Source organism: Meleagris gallopavo, chromosome 5 (genome assembly GCF_905368555.1).
Source record: "Meleagris gallopavo chromosome 5, MGAL_WU_HG_1.1, whole genome shotgun sequence".
NCBI lineage: Eukaryota > Metazoa > Chordata > Aves > Galliformes > Phasianidae > Meleagris > Meleagris gallopavo.
Window position 1 is genome coordinate 15,513,994 of NC_139408.1, and position 26,262 is coordinate 15,540,255.

A 26,262-nucleotide genomic window follows, 5' to 3' on the forward strand; every position below is an offset into this window, starting at 1 on the left:
CACTCTTCCTGAGAAGAGATTTTTCTTGATATCCAACCTGATCCAACCAACCAACCAGTTTCTTGCTGGCCAAGAGCTGGAAGGACACCCCGTTCAGACAGCAACCACAGGGTGCAGTTACACACAGATGTGGGTGCTCCAGGGTTTAGTGGGTGAAACCAACGCCTCCTAACACTGGAGTACTGTTAGGTACCCTGATGGTGATGAGGCTACGAGGGAGGTGGAGCCAGTTTCTGTAGTTTTGTTTTCCATGTAGTCCGCTGGGAGCAGCTGGAGGTGACTGAGAGCTGTTCATAAAAGAACTGAGAAATGAGGCTGAGCCAACTGGGAGAAATAAAGCCTGGTTGCCTGGGGAGGATTTTCTTGACTGGCTGAGTTTCCTCTTTGATTGGAGCACTTGTTCCATCATGCCTTCTCCTAAGGAAGAATTAGCCAGTGGCAGAAACGTGATGCATCGGGTGTTTTAGGAGTGAGAACCTGTCTGCAGCGAGAGCCCGCAGAGCTCAGCCTGCAGAGCTCAGCCTGAGTCCCTGTGTTTGCAGCGAGCCTGGAGCCTGCTGTGTGTGCACAGCAGGGCAGGGTGCTGCACCAGGCTCCTTACCCTGAATCATGCCTGTGTGCTTAGCATCAAATCCTACAAACTGCTAGAAAACCATTGTTTTGTACCCCACCTTTCTGAGGACTGAAATACTAATTCCAGCAAGTTCAGGCACCCAGAAGTCAGCATTCAGTTCCAGAGAGCCTCAGGAAGCATACTGGGTGCATCATACTTGCTTCAAACCCTTCGACTGTGGTTCTCAACTGGTGTGTGAGGAGCTCTGGGTCACTTCTGAAGAGCCTGCAAGAGCCATACAGTAATAATGAGAACTGTTGTCAGGCAGTTAAAATGTATTGTTGAGGAGTCTGCACAGGAGTGCTTCTAGGACTTGGCGACTGATATGGATAGAAAAGCATTGCTCTACAGTGAGCATAACCTGTGCAATAAAAAACCAAATGTCACAGCCATAACGAGCCCAGTAAGAGAGCTAGAAATGTCAAAAGGATTGCCAGTGCCTTTGCAATCACAGAGAATTTGTTAGGGGAAAGATTTCTGGTCTGACCTCATCTTGGAAGCACACATTGCATGCTGCAGAGAAATGCAAAGAGTACCTTACATTCTATTATACGGTATATTTTCTCTTTGCAAGGCACCTGACCTCTCCGTGCTCTCCTACCCAGCTACACGTGTGCAGGACAAGCTCTTCTGCTCTACAGCCCTGGCTTCTAGGGGGCAAAGGTGGTTGTGTAGCCAAGAGGGAGGGTGTGTGAAAACTTTCAGAAGGCTTTGGTTCAGGAAGGAAGGTGCATCAGAGCCTCGTAGTTGAGACCCACAGTGTGTATTTAGGTCCAGTATTTTTACTGCTATCTCTCTCCTCTTGAACTTTGGTACAATAAATAGTGGCTGTGTTTGAGGAACGTCCTGGCAGAGAGGCATTTGGCACAGTATCCAGCATTTGCTGCTCCATCCACGCTTCCCTGCAGTTGCTGCACATGGGCTTTCTGCCTGCTGTTTGCAGATCCTGCAGGTCAGCAGGTGCATCATCTGTAACACTGAGCGGCATGTGCCTGCCCCTTTTCCTTGCTCATCTACAGTAACTGCTTCTTGGTTTTGCCACATGGGGGAAATAACAGCGAGGGCTCAAAGAGACATTACCTCTGGGTTTTGGTTTGCAAAAGGAAAGCTTGGAGCTAGTAGCTTGCTGCACAGCCTGCTGGGGATGCCTGCAGTGTGGTGCTGTGCAGTCATTGCTGAGAGCAAACCTGGGTTCTATCCTGGGAGCATTTCTGTGCTAGTTGCAGCTGCAGCCTCTCTGCTCCAGGATGTACTGCTTCAGAACAGTGCTCTCTGCTTGTTTTTTTTTTGCCACTGGCAGCACACTCACTGCCTTGTCTGAGGCAGAAGATTTGTAGGTCTCTAGGTGATGTGTAGCAGCTTCCCTTGGCTCTCCCAGCCAGTAGGCATATGTGCTGGCATTGGAAAGCTGATGGGAGAAACCAGGATCTGTAAGTCTTTCCCAACGGTATGACCTTCCTAACTAATTTATCGTGTATAGTTCCCAAATAACATGTGCGTGTACCTAAATCTAGGCAGGCAATCCTCAGAAGGCCTCTGCACGTAGCAGCGGGGTTGAAACTAGATGATCATTATGGTCCTTTTCAACCCAGGCCATTCTATGATTCTATGATTCTATGAAATAAGTTGTTGCACGTTGATGTCCAGAGCAGAGCTAACTTAGTTGCAAAAAGAATGTTCTTAAGGTTTTAAAGCCTTTAGTGTGGCAACAAGGGAGGAAGGCTCCCAGCGCAGAGAAGCCATATTCCTTCCCATGCTCTACCAAAGGCTTCTTTGGTTTCTGATTCAGCTCTGCAAATACCGTCTGGTGGCTTCAAACTGCATAAGCAGTAGGCTGGTATTATTTCCCCTGCGAAGACTGGAGGGAGGGAGAGAAAATTAAAGCAACTTGTCTCAGCCAGAGTCAGCTTCGTGGAGTTACAAGTGTGTCTCTGTGGAGCCCAGCAAGAGGTCTCTGCCTTATCTGGCTCAGTACCGTGCTGGTTGCACAATGCTCACAGCCCCTAGATGCACATATTTTCGCAGGGATGGCCCCGGTTGCCCAAGTAGAGCATTTGCTCAGATTCTCATGCTTTGCGATTACTATAAGCTTCTCATGAGAGAGAGAAGGGGGAGTGGTGCCAGGTGTTTTTTTTTTTTCCCTCTCCCTGTTGTTGTTCCTCATCAGCTGGTTGCTTTGAAACGAGCACGTTGTGGTTTTCCTTCAGAAGCAACATGTCGCTGCAAATGCGGCTTCAGAGAGCTTCCAGGAGTGCTGCGTGCCGGCGGCTGTGGGCAGGGAGCAGACGGGTCGTGGCACTGGGGATCTGCACCAGTGAGCTCAGTCTGGTGCAAGCCTGTGCCCATTGGGCCTGGCAGTGCTGGCACGTCGGCATTCCTTCCGGCACTCAGCAGCAGCATGGAGCCACCTCACTTTTCGTACTGTCACAGCGGGATGTCGTTGAGGGAATCAGAACCTGGTGCTTCGCAAATAAGGACCTGCAGTGTTGTTTCCTTGCCTCGTTCAGCTAAGACGGTGTGATAGGAATACGCACAGACCTCTTGTTACAGCTGTGCCTGATGCTAACACGGCCCTTGGTTCAGGGTATTTGTGCAAATTCTGTCCTGAGCTCATGGGAGAAAAGGATAATTCTCACCACGTTAGTACAGGTACAAAGCCAGAAGATGTCTATACCTGGACAGCTTTCTTGTATGGCACACTTTGTTTTAGGTACAGCAGCAAAACCTTGAGTAAGCTCCACGTGCCTGGGTTCTGCTGTTTTTTTTCTGGAATATACTGAGCATGCTCTGGTTGCTTTTCTTCAAGTATCGTGTGATACTGAAGGTAAACAGAGTAAGCCAGCAGAACTTCACCCTTCTGCGGACTGTAAATAGGTATCTACCTTATGGATGGATGGTGGTGTCCCAAGATGTTCTCACCACCTATCCTAGGGCACCTAGGTCCAGCCAACCAGCTCTGGCTTGGCACGTGAGTCTTACCTGAGGTGGGACAGGAGAGGTGCATCCATGGCCTCTTTTCCCAGGTAACCAGTAATAGGGTAAGAGGTAACAGCCTGAGGATCCTCCAGGGTCAGATCAGGTTCAGGTCAGATATTAGTGACATTTTCTTCTCAGAAAGAGTGGTGATGTGTTGGCACAGGGAGGTGGTAGGGTCACCATCCTCGGAGGTGTTTGAGAACCATGGAGATGTGGCATTAAGGGATGTGGTCAGTGGGCATGTTGGGGGTGGGTTGGGGGTTGGACTTGGTGATCTTGGTGGTCATTTTGAGCCTCTGTGATTCTATCATTTTACAAAAGATAGTCGATTGATAGGGGTTTATTGAGTCCAGGGTCTAGAACCTAATCAGCCCCTGACAGAGGGTGTTAAGTCAGAACAGAACAACCTTTGGCCTAAATTTTTGAGGATAGATTTTGAGGGTCAGTTCACAAGCTCCAGCTTTCGGAGTTCAATGCTTTCCCTGCTGTTACAGGATGAATTTTCCTCTTCCATTAATATATTCACTCTGCAGAACAGTGCAGCATCTATTTTTGCTCAAGTAGCATTTCAAGTTAAAGTTAGCTTGTTTGACATGCAAGCTGGTGGCTTTCTGTGGGCTTCTTCTATTTAAAAAAGCTTTTAGCAAACATGCAATTCTTTTTTTTTTTTTTTTTTTTTTTTTTTAATGTTTCAGTTGAAGTTCCTGTGTGGGAACAATGAGAGCTGTGTAGAAACTATACTCCCTATACCACACCGTGGCCTTGAAAGTTCTTTGTATGGACAGACTTGGTCCTCAGGGAGCTGCTTTCTGAAAATATGAGAGGATTTAAAGGGGAAATAAGAAGCAGTTTAATTCCAGTTAGGTGTGAATAATGTCTATGCACAACAAACTGCTGTACTTCCTTTCAAAAGCCCTAAGGAGTCCTACTGGTGAAGTCTGCTGCTGCCAGATGAAGCAGGGAGACTTCATCAGGACATCATTGCTTCGCTGACCTTGCTGGTAACTTGCATCTCCCCTAATGATACTGGCAAGACCATAAAGAATCACAGCTCAGTCCTGATCTCTGAAGTTATTCTTATTTTCCAAGGAAGGAGCACTGTGTTCTTCTAACAAACATTTGAAGAGGAATGGATCCGTAAAGTAGAGCCCCCAGCTGGAGGTAGTTTGGTTGTTCTCCGTTCACTTTAAAACGAGCAAAGCATGTCCCCAAACCCAAACTCTTTCTGTTTGTTCAAAAGCAAAGATTTTGTGACTGTTCTCACTGACTGGTTCCTCAGAGGGCTCATTTCCATATCTGATGAGTAATTTCTGAGCCCAGCGTGAGGCTCACAAGATGGATCATGTCGTGACAGGAGCGAGGAAGCATGCCTCATCGGATGAGTCCTGGTTGTATTTTCAGCAGCACCAGTTCACATCAGCTCATTTTCTTGTTTTCTTTTTCTTACCTGCGGGAGAACGACACAGTTCTCTCTGTTGTTTGTTGTTAAGTCTGAGAAGTGCCCTCATGGTCTTGAAAGGTCAGCAAAGGCACCATGGACAACTTTTTGAGGGCAGTGGTGAGGATATTTGGAGAGGAAACTCAGGCCACACACATCACCAGGTTGTTGGTGCTGCCATGGGCTGTAGCCCAAGGTACTCATAGGAGGTTTCTGCTGCCATGAGCTTTCAGAACCCCTTCTAGAAAGCAGGGTGAAGCTTCAGTCCCTGTATCTTCGCTGGCGTTTGTGAGGGCAGGTACTGAACACAGTGGTAAGCAGTGTAGTGAAAGATCAGGGCTGGTTTGCAGTTTGATGGGGACTGATCGGGAAGGGTAACAGTAGTAGATGTTCCCATTGGTTGCTTGCAGAGAGATTTAGGTCATATAACGTCTTCCCAACCCATACTTGAATAGCATATGTCCAATGTGGTAGATTTTACTTACAATGATGAAGTTGCATTATTATCTTCTGGGGGCTTGAAGGGAGATGCTTGGATTTTTCCCACTGGAGCGAAGGGAAGGTCATTTTATTTGTTTATTTACAATTATTTTTAAAATTATATTTTAAACCAAAGCCACATTGTTACGAATCAGCATGATTGTTGCTGCAGCAGTTCCTCTGTTTGTGGTGCCCATGCATTACTAACAGATTTCCTTACCTCCACTAGGACAGGCAAACCTAGAGACCCCCTTATAATACCTACAGGCTTATTTCTGTCACTCTTCTTGCAGAAATGCCTCGGGGAGGCTCTGCACATCTTTGGGGGTGCTAAGGAAAAGGAGGGGACGCTTAGGGAGAGTTTGGAGTAATTAGGAGATTTCAAAACTTGTTTTAAGTCTAGCATTGAAATGCGGTTCATTTCTTTGAATGTTACCATTTCTGCACCTTCTTCCTTGTGGCTCTGCTGGCTTTCCTTCCAGGCTGAATGAATGTGTCTTTCTAGTCCTTCATTTCCCAGGAGATGTCAGGGTCTACCTTGCTTCTGTATGGAGATGCTGAGAGGCTTAAGTGTGCAAGTGTTGAAAATTAAAACCAATAAGGTCAGGTCCTCACTCAGTATTGTCTGTCTTGGCTTTAGTGGCTTCACTGAAGAGATGATGCTTTTTACCATGGCTTCAAAAGATGAGGATTTGACTGCTGACTGGATGGCAGGGATACCAGAGCTAAAAAAGGACAAAATATAAGTTGAAACTTTGGTATAAGAACCCTTTTTCTTGTTTGGAGAATAGCCAACAGGATGAGATCTTGCTCCAGTGCTGGGTTTGGTTTCCACTGCAGAGAGGAAAAGAGAAAAAGATCATTTGGGGATCCATAAGAATCCTGTGACACCTTCCATACTTTGACATTGCTTATACTGTCCTAAGGAACTTCTCGTGCTGGGAGCCAGGCTGAATGCAGCTTTTTAACCATGCTTATAATGGGAAGTGTGTTACAGTTCAAAGTTCAAAAGTCCTTCTCTTCTGTTCTTTTTTTTTTTTTTTTTTTTTTTTAAAGTGTGATTGCCTATGCTGATAATTAACAGTACAGAGAAAGAAAGCATTCTGGTCCTTGTGCATGCAAAATCTGACAGTGCCAGTTAAGATCAGTGCTTTAGCCTTCTTGTTTCTTACTTCATTTTGCTAATGTGAATGACATCACGCCTTGTACCAAGCATGTTATGCTGTGTGCTACAACTTACCTATCTTTTTGTTCAGCAGATTGCCCTCTCCAAGCCTGCTGATTCTGTTCTGGCAGAAACATCCAGCTGTGTGCTCTCAGCTCAGTCTCTGGGCACAAGGCATGTCACCTTTTCCTGCTGTTTTTGTGCTCATCCCTCAAAGCCACCTGTTGCCTTTTTCTTCCTGATCGGTTGCTCTGTGTAGAGCAACAAGAAAGCTGAGTCCAAGAGGTAGGGACTTGCAGGGTCTCTGGGGTGTGATGGCCTCAGACAGTGCATTGGAGATGCCAGCTGTGGACCTACTCGTGGCCTCTACTGGGATGAGGTGGAGCCACATCTCTTGTTGGTTTGGTGTCTCACTTTTTTGGGGTTTCTTCCCAACCTTCATGTGCCTTTGGATGCTGGCTGTGAGCCTATTGCTGCAGGTTTCCAAGGAGATTCTGGAAGGAAACCTGCTGCTTCTGCCCATGGTGCCATTCTGGTGTCTGTGAATGATCCTGCTTCTGTCCCCTGCATGATCAACCCCAGCCATTGACAAGAAGCACCGTCTTGTGGCAAAAGCGAGAACTTGGGGTACAGAAATGCACAGCTTCAACCAAAGCTTCCCGTGTGGCAGTGACACTTCATTGCTGTGGGTTCCTCACTGCAGAATGGAGTTATTTCCTTGGTCCGCTGCACCGACAGTTCTCAGGGGGTGGGACAGCTGCAAGACCAAACCCTGCTGGAGATGGAGAAGTGTGATCCATCATGTCCATGCCATGATGCCTGCAAGGCATATCATCGAACCACAGAATCATAGAATGGCCCGGGTTGAAGAGGACCACAATGGCCATCTAGTTCCAACCCCCTGCTGTGTGCAGGGTCGCCAGCCACCAGACCAGGCTGCCCAGAGCCACATCCAGCCGGCCTTGAATGCCTCCAGGGATGGGGCATCCACAGCCTCCTTGGGCAACCTGTTCCAGTGCTGGATGGAGACCCTGCATCTCTTTATCTCTCACTCCACAGCCAAAAGAAGGAGAATGCTCCCTTCCCAGCAGGGAGATGTCCTAATCCAAACATAGATCTCATGCCTTAACCTTCAGACCTCTTTGTCTCTCTGTCAAAACGCTGTTGTGCGATAGTTGCTTGGTACTGCATGCACAACACTGGTGGGCTCTGCCTGCCTGCAGCCCCATCCAGTCAGATGGCTGCATGCACAGCTGTCTGAGATCTCTGCTCAGCACCCACCTCGCAGCTCTGTAGTGCAGTGTTATCGCTGCAGAGCGTGGTGGCTGTGTGCTGGGTGGAAGGGGGTTTCTTTAGCTGTCCTATAAATCAGCAGCATGCGCCAGACTCTGCTGCATAATGTCTGATGCATATTCATGCTTGCCAGCAGTGCGGCCGGGACAGCATTGTGTCACTGTGTTAATAGTGTGCCCCAGAGGGAAGGGAAGGAGGAGGGGGGCTCAGCAGCAGCTGCCTGCTTGCTTCCCTTTATCTCCTCCCAGCTGCCCGCTTGGCCCCCCAGCACGCACCCTCACTTGCTTTTCTGTTGCATTTTCCCTGCCTCTTTCTCCCAGATTTGCCAAAGCTGATTTGATTTTGCTGCGGTACCTTCTTTCTTCTCCCAGCTCTGCTGCTAAACAAGGGTATGTGTCTGCAAAAGCTCTGCAAGGGCTAAATGAATGCAGAGGGATGATCGTTATATTTGATCACATAAATTAAGTGGCTTACTAATCAAGGAGACACTCTGGAAATATCTGATTTTGTCTGTTCAGGGTCGCTCGAGCTGTTCCTTTGGGCTCTGTGTTTGAGCTGTGAGAGCAGCTTTTATCGATGTCCCCATGGGAATGGAAAGGCGAGAAGGGAACTTCCTCTCGTTCCCTCATGCCACAGGAGACGATCCCTTTGCTCCCATACATGCAGCAAAGAGGAGACTATTGCAGCTGTGCTGCTCTGCCCTGTCTTAAAAAATGGGGGGAGAAAAGGCCACAATTCTCTAGGAAAGATAGAACTTTGGAGGATGTGATTAGCAGCCTGTGGTATTGTGTGAGAGAAGGCGGGTGAGGATTGAGTGCCTGGTGGAGTCAGGTTGTGCTCTAACAAGAGGGATGGTTTTTTGCTCCTTGGGGAGGAGACCTGTGGGATCCTTGCCAAAGTATGGTGAGGGTTTGGAGCTTCTGTGGGTTCAAGAGGAGGCTGGATGAGCCCTTGGAAAAGAGTTCTCTTGAGGGTTGCTAAACAGACAAGCTGTGCCAGGCCCAGGAAATCCCCTGAGCCAAAAATAATCGGGTGCTGGGTGAGTGGCAGGGGAAGCAGCGCGTGGGTATTGGTAGGGAAGGGTGGGTCGTCAGCCGCACCGAAGCGTGGATGCTGAGCCGTTATTCTTACTCCAGAATAGGCTCAATATAAGAATATTCTCCTTTGCTCAGCCAGGGCACTGTCATTGCTCACTCCTCTGTGTTTCCTCTCCTTCCAGGGGGACTTGAGCCATCCCCAGAGCCGAGGACCCTATTTCTCTGCAGGGCCAGTTAGCCATCCAAAGGGTGAGTGAATCTGGGGGTGTGCGGGCTCCCACTGTCTCCCAGTCCATTCCTTCCTCTCATTTCCTGCTGCTGACCAGCAGGCTCCAGCCCTTCTCACCCGCTCCCTGTCCCACCACCTCCCTGTCTGGAGCGTTCTGCTGCAATATCTCTAGGAAGGTGAGGTGTGTGCTTCATGTACCCACTTTGTTCCTGGAGGCCAAAGCATACTGGTACTCTTCTAATACTATCTTGCTCAAAAACTGGCCTTTTTAAAAGGTTCTTTTCCATGATTTTTTTTTTTAATCGAAAAGTAATAGCAAAACAATTTGTGCAACTTCCCACTTCCAGCTACCTCGTTTCCTTGTCCATTTGCTCTGAAAGTTCATATGCGTTAGGCTTTAAAGCAAGCAGAAAGCTGAACAACCAGACACGTTCTGCTGCAAGTTTTTCTAAAGGATTACAGCTTAGAGGTGTTTCCTGAAACTGGCTTCTTAGTTTTTCCCTGTCAGCATTTGTTTGGGAGGAATGGGGAAGGGTGGGGTGAGAGAGGAGGGGGAATGCAGTTCTTGAGCGTGTGGTACAGTCTGTCTGCATGCAAGTAATGGGGCCAGTGAAGAGTCCTGATGTAAACCTGCACCAAACCTGTGCCAAAACACAGAGTGGCCCCTCCCGGGCAGCAAGCAGGATGCTGTCTGTGACCTCCCCAGGCACACTGAGCTCTACCCTTGGATTTTCAGTGCTGCTGTGTCACAGCCATTCCTGTGGCAGCCGCTCTCTTCCTCTCGTTGTTCCACTGGGTCTGTGCTTTGGAGCATCTCTGCGCCCTCCCTGCGCTTGTGACACAGTTGTGATTTCATTAGGATAATTGGAGAGCAGTTTGGGCTTTCCCACTTGATTTACTCTGCCTCTCCAAACATCTCTGCACATGGAAGCTCAGCTCGGCAGGGGAGCTGTCAGCTCTGACAGCCGAACACAAAGACCCGGCGGGGAACCAACGGCTTTCCCATCCAAAACCTACACACGGAGCTTTTTGTCTCCTGTTAGAACCCTGAATTGGAAGTCACTTGTCTGAATTTAGTTCCTGGCTTTGCCACCGATGATGAGATTGGGCCTGTCCTTTGCATGGCTATGCCAGTCTGTAGGATTAGGAGGATGGCGTTTCAGCACATCAGCACCGACCCCTGCTCTAGCAGTGCTCAAGCAGTGACTGGCTTGGTGGTTAGTGGTAAATACCTCCATTTGTCCCTTGCATCACTGCAGCAGCAATCCCCTGCACAGGCAGCAAGGAGCCAGGCTGCTGCCTCAGTGAGATGGGGACACTGGTGGGTGCTGGGAGAGGCTGCGCCCCAGCACTGCCGCTTTCTCTTCACCAGCAAGAAGAGGTTGCATTGAAGCTTCCGCAAATCACCAAGTGGACCAGGCTGCTGTGGAACAGCATGGAGGTGTTTGAGAATCTTGGAGATGAGGCACGGAGGGACATGGTCAGTGGGCACGGTGGAAATGGGCTGAGAGTTGGACCTGAGACCTTACTGGTCTTTTGCAGCCTTAATGATTCTGTGATCCTTTGTAATCCCACCCTGTTATCAGGCAGTAATGATGGAAAGTGAGATCCCACCACAAATTGCAAGCACATTTCATCACCTGACAGCATGCTGGAGACCTGGACGTGAGCAGCCCAAGTGCACTTGGTTTCATCTGCTGCTGAAAATTCCCCCTTGCCAGCGTATGCAGGTGTAATCAGAAATTAAGGAAACCTGTTCTCACGCTCAGACCAAGAACAGAAATGCTGGCTATCAGCTGGTGGCAAGTGCTACCTTCTGCATTGAGCATTCTTTGGGGGATAAGCTGCAGTGCCGTATTACAGATTGGTGATGTTTATAAGCTCCTGAGATAAAAGGCCTGCTAATCTTTCTGTTGAATGTTATCATTTTGATGGCCCATGATAACTAGGACATGATTTCTTCATAGAGAATTGATTCAGAGAGAAAGCTCTTGGACAGCTGGTCTGTTATTGATGTTTATGCAGGTTGTTACCGTTTCTGGTAGCTTAATAAAACCCTTAGGCAGAGTTGTGATTCCCCAATGTTTTTCTTACAAAGTAAGTTGGCAACAAAGTACTTCACTGAACTTGCAGTTCAAGAGGGTCAGGGAGATCTGCAGAGCCAGAGCAGCGTACCACCAGCAGCAGGTGATGTGCTGCTGCTGCTTTTATTATATAAAGCCATCAGGCAGGGTGCAGTGTGAGCAGCTGAAGTGAAAACCAGAGAACAGAAAACTGGCAGCAGTTTTGGTGGGGAAGGCATCATCTCGTTTCCTTTGTCTTCCTGTCTGTTCTGACCTGTGTGACGGTGTACCGGGGCACTGCCTGCTGCCATCTGCCCCTCTCCTGGCAAAGCACCGATGGCTGAAGGCACAGAATTGCCTGTGGGATGTTATCAGTGTGATGGTGAGGGAAGAGGAGCAGGGACTTCAGAGGTTCTTTGTGGTCCCTGGTTAGAGGGGTTGTACTGCCAGATGTGTTCTGATGTGAAACACTGCTGGGGGGCATGATGTGGGGACATATCTGTGCCCGCTCAGCTTTGTGCAAAGCTATTTCGTGCATGCTGATGAATGTCTAATGGAGGACATTTGTTGCTTCTCCAAAGCAGGGTCACCGCTTGCAACTGTTGTGACATCTTTGGCATCCCTCTCTCTTTTCATCTGGGGGCCGCATTGTCTGTGCTTCTGAGTATGAAGCCAGCAATCCGACAGCCAAACACACTGTGTTAGATTTGCAGCCCACTTCTTTGTTAATTTAAAAAGCAGCAAGTAAATGAAAACAAAACACTGTGGATAGGCTGTGATTCATACCAGAGCATCAGCTTGCCAGCCTCATTTTCCTACTGTCTTCTAGGCTGGGCAGGTCACTGAGAACGTCAATGTTTTGACCCTCGAAAGGAAACACGAAGTGTCATTTTAAACTGCTGGAGAAGTTCATTCAGCCCCTTCAGAGGCTGTATTTTGCAACACTGGTGACGGTGTTGCATACGAGCAAATGGAGGAATCTGCGTAGTCACAAGAGTGAGCCAGGAAGGTTTGTTTGTCTTGTCAAAGCAGAGATTCTGAATTGCATTTTGGGTCTAATCATTACTCAGTTCTTGCGGACAGGGCTTTTGGAAGAAAGGACGTGCAGTGTGAGTGCTATTCAAAGATATTTGCAGAGGTGGAACTGATAACTTATGTCATTAAATGGACCCCCTGTTGACAGGTAGAGTGTAATAGTTCACTAATAAACAATATTTCTGAAATCTCCACCATGGTTGGCTTCTGTGGCAGTGCTGTGCAAAAGTCTGTCTCTTTTACTTGTTTACTTGGATGTCCATTTAAGGTATACAACAGAGCAGTGGGATGAAAGGGAGGAAGCAGAGAAAGCTCCTCAAGTGAGATCATATTTGAAGGATGTGAGAGCCTCCTTATCAATGAATACATTGAAAATCCACTTCATATCCCTTTTGCTTGACACCTGACATGATGAGATGTCAGGAGTGGGCCAAGCCTCTTGAGTTCCTCATCTCTGCTTGTGCCAGATGATTTTTCTGGAGATTTCTCTCTGCTGTCCCACCTTTGCAATGAATTCAGCTGTGACCATCAGAGTCAGGTCCTCAGAACCTCTCCTGCTAATACAGCTCCCTTCTTAAGAAGAGGGGCTGTGCAGGACATCAGGTCATTCTCTGCAGAAAAGCAGAGACTTAGGTGGGGCCCGAGGAGCATTCAAGCTTTAGGTCTGAAAGTGCTGTTCAGTCTCTTCACTGGGAGAGCTTGCACCAGGCATCTCAGTCATTGCTCCTGCAGCCAAAGCCTGGGTGCTGCCCGGCACACACAGCACAGGATTTACAGGGCTGTGCCATCTGCCTGCAGCACAGTCTCCATCCCCTCCATACAGGCAGAGATGGGACGTGAGTGCCTGCTGGGAGCCGGGCTGGGGCGAGGCGCTTGCTCTCCCTGCTTCCCCAGTGAGGCTGGCAGATGGTTCTTGTTTCCTGAAGCTGTGTGGCTCCTGCTGCCTGGGAAATCCACAGCGTCGGGGGAGGACTCATGGGCTACTGGGCTGGGAGCAGCTGCGCTGCCAGGCGGAAGCACTCAGCTTTCCTAGACAGCTTTGAATAGGAGCCAGGAGCCCTCTCTCTACGAGAGAAAATCCACGAGGTCAGGAAGTACAGCAGCAGCTCCAGCTCCATGCTAGGGCTGTTGGCCTGGCGCTCAGACCCCAGCCCTCCTCTTCCCAGATGGTGCTTCTGAACAGCTCCCGGTCGTGGCATCCTGCTGAGCTTTTTGTTGGACTGCCTGGCACAACTTTCTGGGGATCCGGCTGCTGGGAACAATGCTGGGCACCGCAGAGGTGGTACATTTGGGTAGGAGGGGAAAACACCAGGGAGAAACCTGGTTAGTCCTGCAGACTGCTGTTCTTGCTTAGCGTGGGACTGGGAAGTTGTGCTTTTGTGTTTTCCTCTGTTATTTTTTGGTCAGTTCTGTTTGGGCTCTATTTCAGCTGCTGAGAAATGCAAACTTGCTTTTCCTTCTCTGCAAATTCTCACATCAGAAAAAAAGCTTTCACAGCAATTGCCAGGCTGCACGTCTCCATCCGGCGCTTCCAGCACTAGTGTGGGCTAACAGATAATGTCTGCTACCATCTCTCATCACTGCCAGCATCCTCTGGGTGCGGTGGGAGTCAGTGAATGCTAAAGCTGCAGAGTTCTTGTATGTAAACTTTGTTTTGTAAGAGGGGCATTTTTGTGTTGCGTGCACGCACTTCAGCTTGCTCAGTGCTGCCTTGACCTCTAACTCATTAGAAAATTTCCCTGCAGATAAGTTGAAACCAGGCACTTTCAGAAGGACAGAACTTCCCACTGCAGTTAAAGATCATGGCAGTTACATCTGCAGTTTCAGTTGTCCCATCCATTTGCACAACACACAAAGAAGGCGGCTGCGACTGTTGGGTGGTGAGCTGACTTTCAGGCTTGCTCTTCACCAAAACTACCTGGGAGCTGCTCCCAGAAAAAAAGGGATTGGAGAACTCTTAAGCTGACAACCTCCCTTGGCTTTTAGAGCCTGACTCTGCTACATGGTGCTGGATGGCTCCTGACAAATCTCTTCCCCGGCCTCAAGAACAGAGATCCATCAGACTTCTCTGGGAAGGCATGGACCTGCAGTATCTCATCATTTGCACCTTATTTTCTCCCTAGCTTCTCTAGGGGCAGACAAGGGCATCGGTGTGGGACCAGAGGTCTCACCTGTTTGTGCTCTGGTCGCTCTTTTGCAGCCTTTCCTTGCTTTTCCCCGAGATCCTGAGTGCAGGGAAGGACAAGATCTGAGATAGCAGCTGAGAAAAGGGCTTTGGCAGGCAGCGGCTGTGTCTGACTGCCCCAGCCCTAGTGGGTGATTGAACTGTCTGAGTGGTTTAAGGTTGCAGTCAGATGGGGATTGAAGTCACAAAGTTCTGCCCTACTTTAGATTAGATCTTTGCTTTGTTAGCAAATTCAGTAGCTGCAGACATGGGCTGGATGCTGTGCCCATTGCAGGAACACCGCGTACCAACTGCCTGAACAAAGCTCATCTTCCAGGAGATGCAGCAGCTCCTGCCAGCATTATCACACTGCTAGGCATCATCTGATGTGAAATACTGTGCTCCCAGAGCTCCGAGCTGAGCAAGTGGCCTCTTTCCGAGTGCTTGTGTGCTGCTCAAAAGGCCGTGCCCCTTCCTGGTTATTTGCTTTACCAGCAATATGACTAGAGATGGCCAGGATCCACCCTTCAGCCTTAATGTTTTTCAATGTGCTTTCTTCAAATTGCCCTGCTGGGTTTTGATCTGCTAGGATCCCTCCTCTTCACAGCCTTTCCCAGAGCACTTAAAGCTCTTTGTTTCTCTCTCCATTTGAACTTGCAAGATAGATCTCTTTGTAATGGTTGGTAAGTTCAAGGGGATTTCTGTTCAAGCCTTCAGGGTTTTGTAATAGTCCTCTGGTAAGCTCCACGTTGAAGTTCCTCTTTCTCAGTAGAAGAGGAGCTGAAATTTAAAGGTTTACTTCTCATTTACACAACTTTTTCTTTGGTCTCCTTACCTACAAGGCATCTCTCTTATCTCCCGTGCATCGTGTCACATGCAGGATGCATCCAGACTGTCAGCCTGAAGGACTGCAGAGTGTCAGAGTTACACATTGGGCACAGTTTTGTATTCAGTTTGATTGATTTCTTTCACTGTTTTGAAGTAACCTTTGCTGCTGGTGGAGGGTATTAGGTGAAATAGTTCTGAATACTGCAGTTCTCTGCTGTAATTTTAGAGCAAGCTTCATGGTTTAGGTGAGGTCATCTCACATTTGAGACCCCAGAGAATGGGATTATAGAAGGCAGTGCATTCTGGAGGCATAGCACAGGGCAACAGAGTGAAATAAATATCATTTTCTCCACTTTCCAGGGTAGTCAGTGTACTGGAGGAGGAACATACAAAAAGTCCTCGACCCTTGGGTCATCCCACCATCTCTGTCTCTGATCACATTTTGCAAGAGGGTACGTCTGTGAGCTTGGGCTGGGAGGTCAGAGCAGTACTGGAGCAGAATACCTCACAGGAAGAATTTGAAACAGGAGTTTGCTCTAGGTATCAAGTGCATAGATGCCGATCTTTCTGCCTTTCCCAGCCACTGGTTCGTGTTCCTCACTCTCCTAACGTGATGGCTGTATTTCTCCCTGCAGGTGGTGGTGCTCCTGGACGCCCTGAGCTGGGGTCAGCTGGAAGATGACCGAGTACAAGCTGGTAGTAGTGGGAGCTGGAGGCGTTGGGAAGAGCGCTTTGACAATACAGCTCATTCAGAACCATTTTGTTGATGAGTACGACCCCACAATAGAGGTAAGCAGCTCTGTCTAATTGTTTTGCTATTGCTTTTTTGCACTTTGCTGCAAACCTGAAGCGTACTCGGCTTGGACTCAGGACTGAACCTGCTTGGGGATCTTCTTTTGCTTCATAAAGCTGCTCCAAGTTGCTGCATGTGAATTTGGAGGTCGCGGTGTCCGACTTGTGTCTCCTGAGGAAGGACAGTATTGTCTGCTGGAGAGAGATAGCACAGCATGCATGGAAGCAGGCACAGCCTCGAGGGGTCGATGGGCAGCACAGAGCTCCTCCTGTCTGAGGAGGCAGTTGCTTAGAGAGCGGGTAAAGATTTGAGACTGCACAGCCACTTTGTGCCTGTGCTTCCATTTCTCTTCTTGTGCAAAGTAAGGATGCTGACCTCCTGTGCATGATGTTTTGAGATTTACTGATGAAATGGGTTTTATCACGGCTCTGATGACCTCTGTATGTCCTGCATGATGAGATAGGTCAGGAGTCCAAACAGAGGTAAAGACTGCTGAATTTTTTTTTAAGAGGCACTCCCTTGTCTCTGCAAAGCAGGGAGCTCATGGATTTTCTTCAGGCCACCTAACACTTGGTTATGGATTAGCTCTGCAGTAGGAGGACCAGTGCTGTGGTTCTTCCCTAAGGCTTGCAGACCACATGAAATAGCTCTGAGAAAGGAAAACAGGGAGTGCTTTTCTGTGGTTTGCCTCGAGTTCTAGGTCTCTATCCTCCTCTAGAGCATGGTGAGTTCATCCTCCAGCAGGAAACAGAGAAGAGAGATTGTGCTGGCAAGGTCAGTTCTGTAGATCTTCCATTGCGAGGAGTGAGAAATGGATCTCTTGAGACAGCATGGATCTGCCACATCCAGCGCCTACCTGGAGAATCAGCCAAGTGCCTCTGTAACACGATGGGAAGCACAGCAATAACAGCAGAGTAGCATGGCTCTGGGCTGCAGCAAGTGAGCACTTGTTCAAATGCAACAGCTATTGACACAGAAATAAAGGAAAGCAGCTACTTACCTTCAAGAAAGCCTCAGATATATAGGGATCTCCAGCAAGATCCCTCTTGCCTCCACTGCTGACCCTTAAAAGAGGTCTGGGAAGGGGTGGATCCTGGCTCCCCCCCTTCAGATCACTCAGGTACATTGCATACACCTGAGCTCTCCTGGGTTGGCCCTGCCTTCCCACTGGGGCTCCATCACTTGTTCAAGCTATGACTTAGCATTTCCCCTTACAGCCTGTGCTTCTATTGGCTATGCAGAAAGGGTTCAGCGCTCAGAATCCAGTTTTCTACATTACAAACATAAGCAACAAAGATTTTTTTCTCTTTACCTTTTTAAAACATAGTCAATTATCAAGCTGATTTCACTGTTCCGTCACTGCTGGAGTGATGCTAATTACCCACTGCGTGACTTACTCCTCGTTCTGGGAGAGATCTGCATGGTGCTGTGCTCGCATTTTGGCTCCTGGCCGCTCCTGCCCTGCTCTGTGTGAGGAGTAGGTTCCCCTGGGAATGCAGCTTGCAGCTCTGTCACGCCTCTCAGACAATAACCTCCCTGCCTGCAGTCCTGGAGGAGTCTCTACCAGATGTGTATAAATACAGCTGTGGTTACTGCAGTTGTTATTATTATCATAATGCCTAAAAGGTCCCTGCTGGGGTCAGAAATCTATTCTGGTAAGTGTTGTATGTGCAGTCCCCACCCTGAAGAGCTCACCACTTAAATAAACAAGAGAGGCAAGGCTCGGTAGAAAGGCTGAAGTGGTCTTATTATCCTACAGATTGGAAGGAGAAAAGCACTTAAAGGCACATGCTATTACATCATTTGGCAAGGTCACCTAGAGAGTCCATAGCGGAGCCTGGAATTTATTTTAAGGCTCCCGAGTCTCAGTGTCACACCTTGCTTAAGGAGCCAGCTGCCTCCTCCCCCTCTCCTCTCCCGTCCTGTGTTCTTCACCTGTAGTCGTGTCAGTCCATTCCGTTCCATTTTGTGTCCCTCCTGCCTCCTCCTGCTGCAGATTTGCAGACCTGGAACCCCCCCACCTCCAGAGGTGGCTGGGACGTGACCGGCTCTGCCTTCCTGTGCAGCTTCTGCTCAGCGAGAGCTGCACCCCCATCTCCTGGGGTGGGATGGCTGTTTGGGTGGCTCTGCTACTTTCTTAGAGAGCTGTGCCAAATGGCTGTGGGTAGAAGAGCTGCTAGTGGAGGGGCACCTCCCTGGGAGCCATCAGTGCTGGGTTTTGGGGAGCGGTGGGAGAGGTGGGAAAGTCCCTCTGCTACTTCAGACCTGGGGTGGGCAGGTGAAGCTGTGACCCAGTGATGTGCTGGGATTCAGCCTCTCTTGTGTGCCTCCAGCTGTACGTACCCTGCAGGGAATTTATCCATGTAAACATGCCACGGGAATGTAAACCTTGCGTAGTGTTTCACAGCGTGCCCTGCCCACTCATGCTGTGCTGGGGACATGTGGCTCTTTCATGTTGCTCACACTGCTGTGAGGGGACTGCAGCTCCAAGCTGGTACCCAACTGTGCTCTTCCCTTCCTCTTCCCTCCCCTCTCCTCCCCTCCCTTCCCGTCCCCTCCCCTCTCCATCACTGCAAGCATCCAACTGTGCACACAGGGCCCTAAATAGGAGTAGTATGCATAAAAGAAGAGGGGGGATAGGAGAAGCAGAGGGCAGGGCTGGGCTGCAGGGGAAGGAGGTGTTGCGAATGGGATGCGGGAAGGAGGCATGCAGACCCAGATGAAGTGAGGTGGCTGCAGGGAAGGCTGTGGGGACACAGAGGATATGCCTGCATGGCCTCCTGCTGTAATGGTGTAGCACTGATGTCCTGGCTGTCCCCTGCTCCCACAGGCAGCCCCAGTGTCCTGTCTCAACGACTGCAATCCCTGGCTCGCATTTTAACACTGTGCCCATTCAAATCAATCTGCTGAAAAAGAATCTGTGGGATTTCCAGCCCAGCAAGGGGAGTGGGATGCCAGCATCCTCAGGACAGTGTGGGGTCACTTTTCTACGTGTGCTGTCTGGCTGTGAGACCTCCTGTAAGCGGGAACTTGGCAATTACACTTGAATGTGTGCACAGGGACACTCGTCCTCTGGATGTAAGCCGGGATGTAGGGAGGAGAGGGGATGTGTGTAGCAGACAGACACGCATGGTCTGCCCTCTGCAGCACTGCCCTGCACTAGGGAAGTGGCTGCAAGTGGTGGTGGAGGGAACACTTAATTACAGACAGGTTAATGAGAATTGTGTGGCGTGCTGCCCAATCCCAGAGCTGCTAGGGCTTTCTGTGTAGATAGAAGCACGGTGGCAAAGGATGGGCTAATTGCCTGCTGTGAAGGTCAGAGTGGAGTAGATCCCATCTTGGCTGATCTCAGGGTGCTCTTTGCAAGGAGGAGAAAGGCTTTAATGAGTCCCAGAGGCTGGTGTTTGTGTGGCAATGAGCAAAGGGCAGAATCCATGCTCTCTTCCTGCACTGCTGCCAGTCTTTTAGTGACCTTGCCGTGTCTGTTGTCATCTTCGGGGCTATTTGTTAGGGGCAAAGTCATCTGATAACATTGTCACTGCTCTGTCACATCACACCTGTGCATTTTTCACATCTTTGGTTTCGGCTTCATCCTCTGGCTGGGAGTTGGAGTCACCACGTTGTACCTGATGTATGGCTGCTGGGAGCTGCATTTGGGAGACCTTTGGGGGAGAGCTTGGGAAAGCACTCTCGGTGCTTTCTGGGCCTCCTCGCATGTGTGATAAGTTGTAATCATCTCACCGCAGAGAAAAGCACAGCTTCAAAGACCTGCCATGGTGCTCCTCACCCTTCCCAGAGCCCCTCTGGGCACAGACTGGCTGTGGGAAACACCCTCCTTGCAGCCTGCTTTGTTTTTTTCGTGTTCAAACGACAACAAGAGGTTCACCATCACGCCCAGTTTGCCCCCTCTCTGGTTTCGACTGCCCCCAGTGCCCACTCCATGTCAAGGATGCTGCAATTCCAGGTGGTGTTAAGCCTGGAACCCCAGAGATCACACTCGTGGCTGCCAGCAGCCACTCTTCCAGCCCCTCAGAATGAGATGCAGTGCCCAGAGCTGTAGGACCAGGTGCCAGAAGCCCTCCCAGCATCCAGCAGCACTGCTTGCATGTAGCAGGATTGCCCTCCATGAGGCCTCCTGGCTGACCTTCTCTCTATCCCTTGGCAGGATTCCTACAGAAAGCAAGTCGTCATCGATGGAGAGACCTGTTTGCTGGACATCCTGGATACGGCAGGACAAGAGGAGTACAGTGCCATGCGAGACCAGTACATGAGAACGGGGGAAGGATTCCTGTGCGTCTTTGCCATTAACAACACCAAGTCCTTTGAGGACATCCACCAGTACAGGTGAGCATCTCTGCTGCTCCCACCCTGCCTTTCCTCTTCGATCAGTGCTGCCCGCACAGACAATTAGTGTGAGCAGCTGCCCCCCAGGGAAGAGGCCCAGCAGACGACTGATGTCAGTGACTCCGATAAAACCCATCCAAAGGGATTGCTTGTGGCCCCCGGGGACTCGGTAATGTAATGTTTAAGTGTTTATGGTGACTAAAGGGAGAGAGGATCTCTTACGACCTCCTCCCTTCCCTCTCTAATTAATGGAATTGCTTTGCTACTGAAATTGATCTCAGCAACTTCTGCTGTGCAAAGGATGCATGGGATGGCTCGCAGGCATCAACCTGCCTGCTTTGAGGAGCTATATGAAAACGTGCCTCTGGGCTACTGCTTCCTCTGCCTTCTGAGGGACTGCGTGCCCCATCAGTAGAGCTTGCCAGCGACTCCACCAGCACGTGGAATCCCATTTCACCCCACCGATCACCCCAAGCCCTGCCCAGATTGCAGCAGCCCCCGCTATTCCAATCCTGCCTTGACAGATGCCTGGAGCCAGCCCGAGGGGCTGAGAGCAGTGTAGGAAATGACTCAGTGCAGCTTCCGCCCGTGCCTGCTTCCCTGCCACCTGAGCCAGCCCTGCCCGGTGCCTGGAGCTGAATGGCAGAGGTGGGGAACAGGGATCTCATCCGGAGGTTGACAGGCAGCAGTTGTGCTGCAAGCACAGCTCCCAAGGCATCCTGCAGCTCCCAGCACAGACACAGCCCTGCCTTACTCAGAGCTGACAGGCGTGTTCGGCACGGAAACTGCGTGCGTTGGGCTAATTTGGCTTGTTTGAGCTGAACTGTAGGACAAAGGATGGGATTTTCCTGAAGCACCTGAGGGATTTACTAGCATCCATCCCACTGCCTTGTGCTGGGGCTGGTGCCTGTGAATCACTCAGAAAATGGCTCGATTTCAAGCCCCGGTTTTAATCATGATGTAAATCAGCAGCTTTAATCTCATTCCACATGTGCTCTTTGCATTTGCACTTTTAGAATAATTTTCCCCAGAGAAACACTCACTCTCACTGGTTCGGGGCCATTAGGAGGTATCTCTTTTCAGCTAAGTGTAGCACTGTGCACTAAATTTAGTGCTGGGGTCTGCCGGTCAGGATGTTACATCGAACATCTAAGTGGCTTTATGGCATATCCAACATATATTCAGACCTCATTTCTAGCTTCTACTGTATTAAAAAAAGATGATTGTGGGATTTTTGTTGTTGTTTTTTTTGACTCTGCGATGCATGTCCAGCTGCTTTGGGATGGAAATTTGAATTCAAGTAAAACGTAGATAATATCATCCTAAAAAAAAAAAAAAGAAAGAAAGAAAGAAAGAAAAAGTGCTTAGTTTGGTTAAATAAAACCACATTAATTGTTCTGGTTACATAAGCAAAAAAAGCTGTTCTATGTCCTAAGTTAAGTGATGTATTAAACAAAGGAAGTTATTATCTGTCGTGGGGGAACAGAGTGCATGGTTTGCGGTCGTAATGGCCTTAAGATTATAGAAGCATTAGATCTCATCCTCGCCCACCTCCTTCCAAATCAGAGGTTGGAATGGAGAACTGTTACTACTTCTTTGGTTCCCAGTTGGTTTCTCAACTTTGAGTGAACTGAACTGAGCTGAAACGAAGCAAATATTGTCTGTGCATCTGCAGGAAAGGCTGCAGCTGCCAAACTCTGCTCTGTCAGCTCAGCAGACTCTGCTTGCAGGTGTTTTCCTGGTGACTTTCACCCACTCAGACCTCACTTGGTCTAAAGTGTTTGCAGTACACAGGTAGCTGCTGGAGTGTTCTGCTTTGTTTGACTTGGGCCATACGAGGAGGCTGTCTTTGTGCAGACTGCCATAACTGCAAGCTGAATTTAGCAAACAGCTGCATTTAAAAGGCAGAAATATGTTTAGTTTTCTTCTCCAAAGGTGCCCTAGCTATTGAGAGTTCACTTGCTTACGTGTCGTGGTTGCACACATGCTACTGGAAGCCCTGCACTGGGTGTGTTGTAGCACAGCAGCTCCTGGTGAAGAAGCAACCTTCCCTCGCGTGCTGGTGCCCTTCCTTCCTTCACTTTGGCATCTCATCTTTTGGCAGGGAGCAGATCAAGAGGGTGAAAGACTCAGATGATGTTCCCATGGTGCTGGTGGGAAATAAATGTGACCTGCCAGCACGGACAGTGGAGACCCGGCAAGCGCAGGACCTGGCCCGGAGTTATGGGATCCCCTACATAGAAACGTCAGCCAAAACCAGACAGGTAGGAGGAGAGACATTAGGGCTTTAGGGCCTGGGAGTGGGGAATGTTGTCCAGACTCAGGATGGGGGAAGCTTGATGAGCCACGGCCTCCCTGATGGACAGAGGCGGGACTGCCGTGCTGACTGTGCTGGGCTGCCAGGCGAGCAGTTCTCCAGCTGCTCATTACCCAGCGTGCTGTAAGTCTCTCTGACAGCTTCGGCATGGCAGCAAGCTGGGAAGGGAGCATGAATTAGAGCACGCCAGCACAGGCACTGATTTACCACTGTCAGGATGCTGGGAATGAAGCTGCCAGAAAGCCCAGCTTCAAGCCGACTGCAGCCTCGTCTTGCATGCAGACTGTGATTGATGGCCTGAGTTCAGTTATGGCACTGGGAGATAAATCCAGGTGGCACGATCCCCAGCCCAGCCCCAGGCTGCTGTTGGTCCATGCTGCCTGGAGGCAGTGCTGGGGCTTCTCACTGGTGGGTAGAACCATCACTTCTCCTCACTGCCCTGCCCTGCTTGGAGCAAAGCGCTGTGTGTTTCTTGCAGGGCGTTGAAGATGCCTTCTATACCTTAGTGCGGGAGATCCGTCAGCATAAACTGCGCAAGCTGAACCCACCAGATGAGAGTGGCCCTGGCTGCATGAACTGTAAATGCGTGATATCGTGACTGTGGTGAGTTTTGGGAGCAGGAGATGGGGTGTACAGAAAGCAGGGTGGGGGTGCTCGTCTGCAAACACGCATCAGAAACAACTTCAGCGATGGTTATTTCTTAATTAAAATGTTGACTGAAATAGCATCTTCTGTCAAAACAGAAGGTAAGTCAGGTTTTCCCACTTTCCTGAGGAAATGTGTGGGAGGAAGGGATTTTTTTTATTTTTTCCCCTCATTCAGCGGAACAAAATCGTGCAGAGCGCTGAAAGAAATGCGTGTTTTGTCATGCCGTCCCCAGGGAAGCTCCTTCCCGTGCTGGAGAGGAGTGATGCTGGTGCTCCAGGTGTGCAGCTCACCACGTGCACCAGCCTGGCCTGAGAGCAGCTCAGAGGAAGAGCTGTGAGCACATTGCCTCCTACTGCGCTGCATCAGCTGTGCTGTCCTACAGCTCCAGAGCAGATACATGTGACTCTGAAAGCCCTCTGTTCAACAGAAGAGTTTTCCTGTTAGATACATCCCCCAGGATATTTGAAACTGATGCAATGTTGAGAATTAGACATCAGGAGCTGTTTTGCTTTTGTAAATTGTGCGGGTTGGAACCAAAAAGTGTTTTGCAGATTGCCTGCGTTCACTTGCCTATTATTCTTTTCCTTCTTTTTAAAATGTTTTTTTTATTTTTAATGATGTATGTATTCAAGTCATGGCAATCCTGCTGGATAGCAGGGAGGGAGAGCTGCCTGTTGGTTAGCCTGGGTTGGGTGGCCATGGGCCAGAAGGCCCATGTGGTTGGCTTCCACATTTAAGGGGATGTCTGTCTGCACAGTCAATCCTTTGGAAAGGAGGAGATGGGCAGCCAGGGCTGAGTGCTCCAGGGCCATGTATAAGGAACACCTGAAGGCTGTGTCCTAGAGACAGGGACTGTGAGAAAAGCCTGCATGGCCATTGCCCTTGGAGTGATACCATTTGGGGAGTATCCCAAATGTCCCTGACTGGCTTTTTGTCCCTTCACACAACTGCTGGAGTCCTAAAGTGACAGCCTGTGTCCCACAGACTGTGAGCATCCCACTGAGCAAGGAGGTGGGCAGCTGTTTTTCCTTCACTCCTTTTGGAGGCAAAAAGCCATGAGCGTAGCAGAGTTCTTTTCAAAACAAGCGGCACTGGCAGTGTTTGCTTCCTATGGGCTGAGCACTCCACCCCTATGCTCCCCCAGGCCGGCCAGCTGGGGGCTGCAAGGCTGCGGTGTGCCTAGCATGCTTATCGCTGCAGAGGGAGGCTTCCAGATGTTCAGAACATCCAGATGTTCCGTGGCGTTTCCTCCGGATGGGGATGTGAGCGTGGGGCTCGTTTCCTGCTCTGGCTCACAGCTGACAGTGTGTGGGGACACACGGGCTGGGCTGAGTCCCCATGCAAGGACTGCCAGGAGCCGGTCCCCATCACCACGAGGGTGGCCAGCACCAGCATCCTCTTCGAAAGAGAGGCTGGTCATAGGAAGGAGGGGCTTGTTCTCTGCTAATAGAGTGAGTTGCCCATGTCTTTTTCTGCTGCCTGGCTGTGGGTGATTCCTAGGGGGGCAGAGGAGGAGATGTAAATACACACAGAGACGCACTGGCATCCTAAGATGCTTCTATGAATTGCACAGTCTGTAGCAGATCCCCCCACGTGGGCAGGAGAGAAGGTTTGAGACCAGAAGGTTTGCATTTTGCTGCTGGGGCTCCTGCCGTACAGTAACGTACAGCCCTTTCCTTAGGGCAGTGCAGCCCCAAGAGGTGACTCTAGCAAACAGGCAATGCCAGAAAGTAGAAAGCAGATAGCAAATGCAGGGTTGTCCCAAAGCGTGAGGGCTGGCAGCTGGCAGCAACTGGTTCTGAGAGCAAGTGGGTGCTAACAGGTCTTCTCCCTCTTATTTCAGCTGACTGGACCCTGACTTGGAGAGGTGTCCGCTGTGCAGAGCACAAGGAAAGAGGTGATGCGAAGGAAGAAACAAATGGATTCAGGGGAGGAGTGGAGGGGGAGGGAGAGAGGAGGAAGAGGACGGGAGGAGTGCCAGCCCCTCCAAGGACTATCTCGCACTTCACCCAGGCCGGCAGCAGACGACTTTTGGTTCTTTCCCCATCCCCTCCTCCTTTGGCCTCCTCCCACCCCGGCAACTGTACAAAGCTACAGATTGAATCACAGTAAATTATTATTTGATGGTCTCGACAAACCGTTTTGATGGCTGTGTCCAGAGCTTGCTGCCAACGGTGGCTCTGGGAGGATCACAGGGAACAGGAGAGCGGGGAGGGGAGATTCTTGGGTTTCATCTCTGGGTGAACCACCACTGTGCTGCAGACCATAAAGGCAACAGAGTGATTTCAACATGGGTGCGAGGCAAACCTCTGTGAAGCAGCTGTAAGCCCACGTTGTTTCCTGGAGCCGAGTGCTGTTTGAAGAGGTCTTGAGGTGGTTAAAGGCCATCTGTGGGCCTCTGTGGGAAGAATCCTGTGCAGGTATCCCCAGGCAGTGCCAATGAACAGTCAGAGATGAAACGGAGGTGGGTGCTGTGCCATGCAGATTGGCGGCCAATGGGCTGCAAGGTGCCAAAGGCAGCAGTTGTGATTGCATAAGGCCTCGCTTATTTTCACATCCAAGGATTTGTCCTTTAGGTAAAAAGTTCTGCTGCACACTGTTGTTGTCACACGCGCTTGCTTAATTAGCACCGAAACCCACTACTGGCCCCCAAGTTTTGGTTGAGTAGCAGAGTGCAACCAGCCTGAGCCTGTCCTCAGCAGTGCCCTGGGCACTTTGCCTTCGCCCCAGACCGTGTGGGATTGTTACAAGCTCAGATGTGATGCCTTGAAGCACCAGGGAGGAGCTGAGAGCTGCGTTTAGAACTGGTGCCAGTTGGGTGCTTCCTGGGTTTTTCTGC

The 26,262-nt window shown here is 49.8% G+C and overlaps 1 protein-coding gene across 4 annotated transcripts in view; it reads left to right on the plus strand.

Moving 5' to 3' along the window:
* HRAS (HRas proto-oncogene, GTPase) overlaps positions 1 to 25,560 on the plus strand; it is a 35,077-nt gene extending 9,517 nt beyond the window's left edge. The window contains exons 2-8 of one of the 4 annotated variants that reach the window (XM_085224389.1): positions 9,185 to 9,251; positions 15,682 to 15,861; positions 15,957 to 16,110; positions 20,280 to 20,458; positions 22,563 to 22,722; positions 23,254 to 23,378; positions 25,267 to 25,560. In XM_085224389.1, the coding sequence (XP_085080515.1) occupies positions 16,000 to 16,110; positions 20,280 to 20,458; positions 22,563 to 22,722; positions 23,254 to 23,373 (570 nt within the window). In that variant the 5' untranslated portion in view covers positions 9,185 to 9,251; positions 15,682 to 15,861; positions 15,957 to 15,999 and the 3' untranslated portion in view covers positions 23,374 to 23,378; positions 25,267 to 25,560. The remainder of the gene's footprint in view (positions 1 to 9,184; positions 9,252 to 15,681; positions 15,862 to 15,956; positions 16,111 to 20,279; positions 20,459 to 22,562; positions 22,723 to 23,253; positions 23,379 to 25,266) is intronic. The other 3 variants (XM_085224388.1, XM_085224391.1, XM_085224390.1) reach the window with 3 other exon arrangements.
* Positions 25,561 to 26,262: the final 702 nt, after the last annotated feature.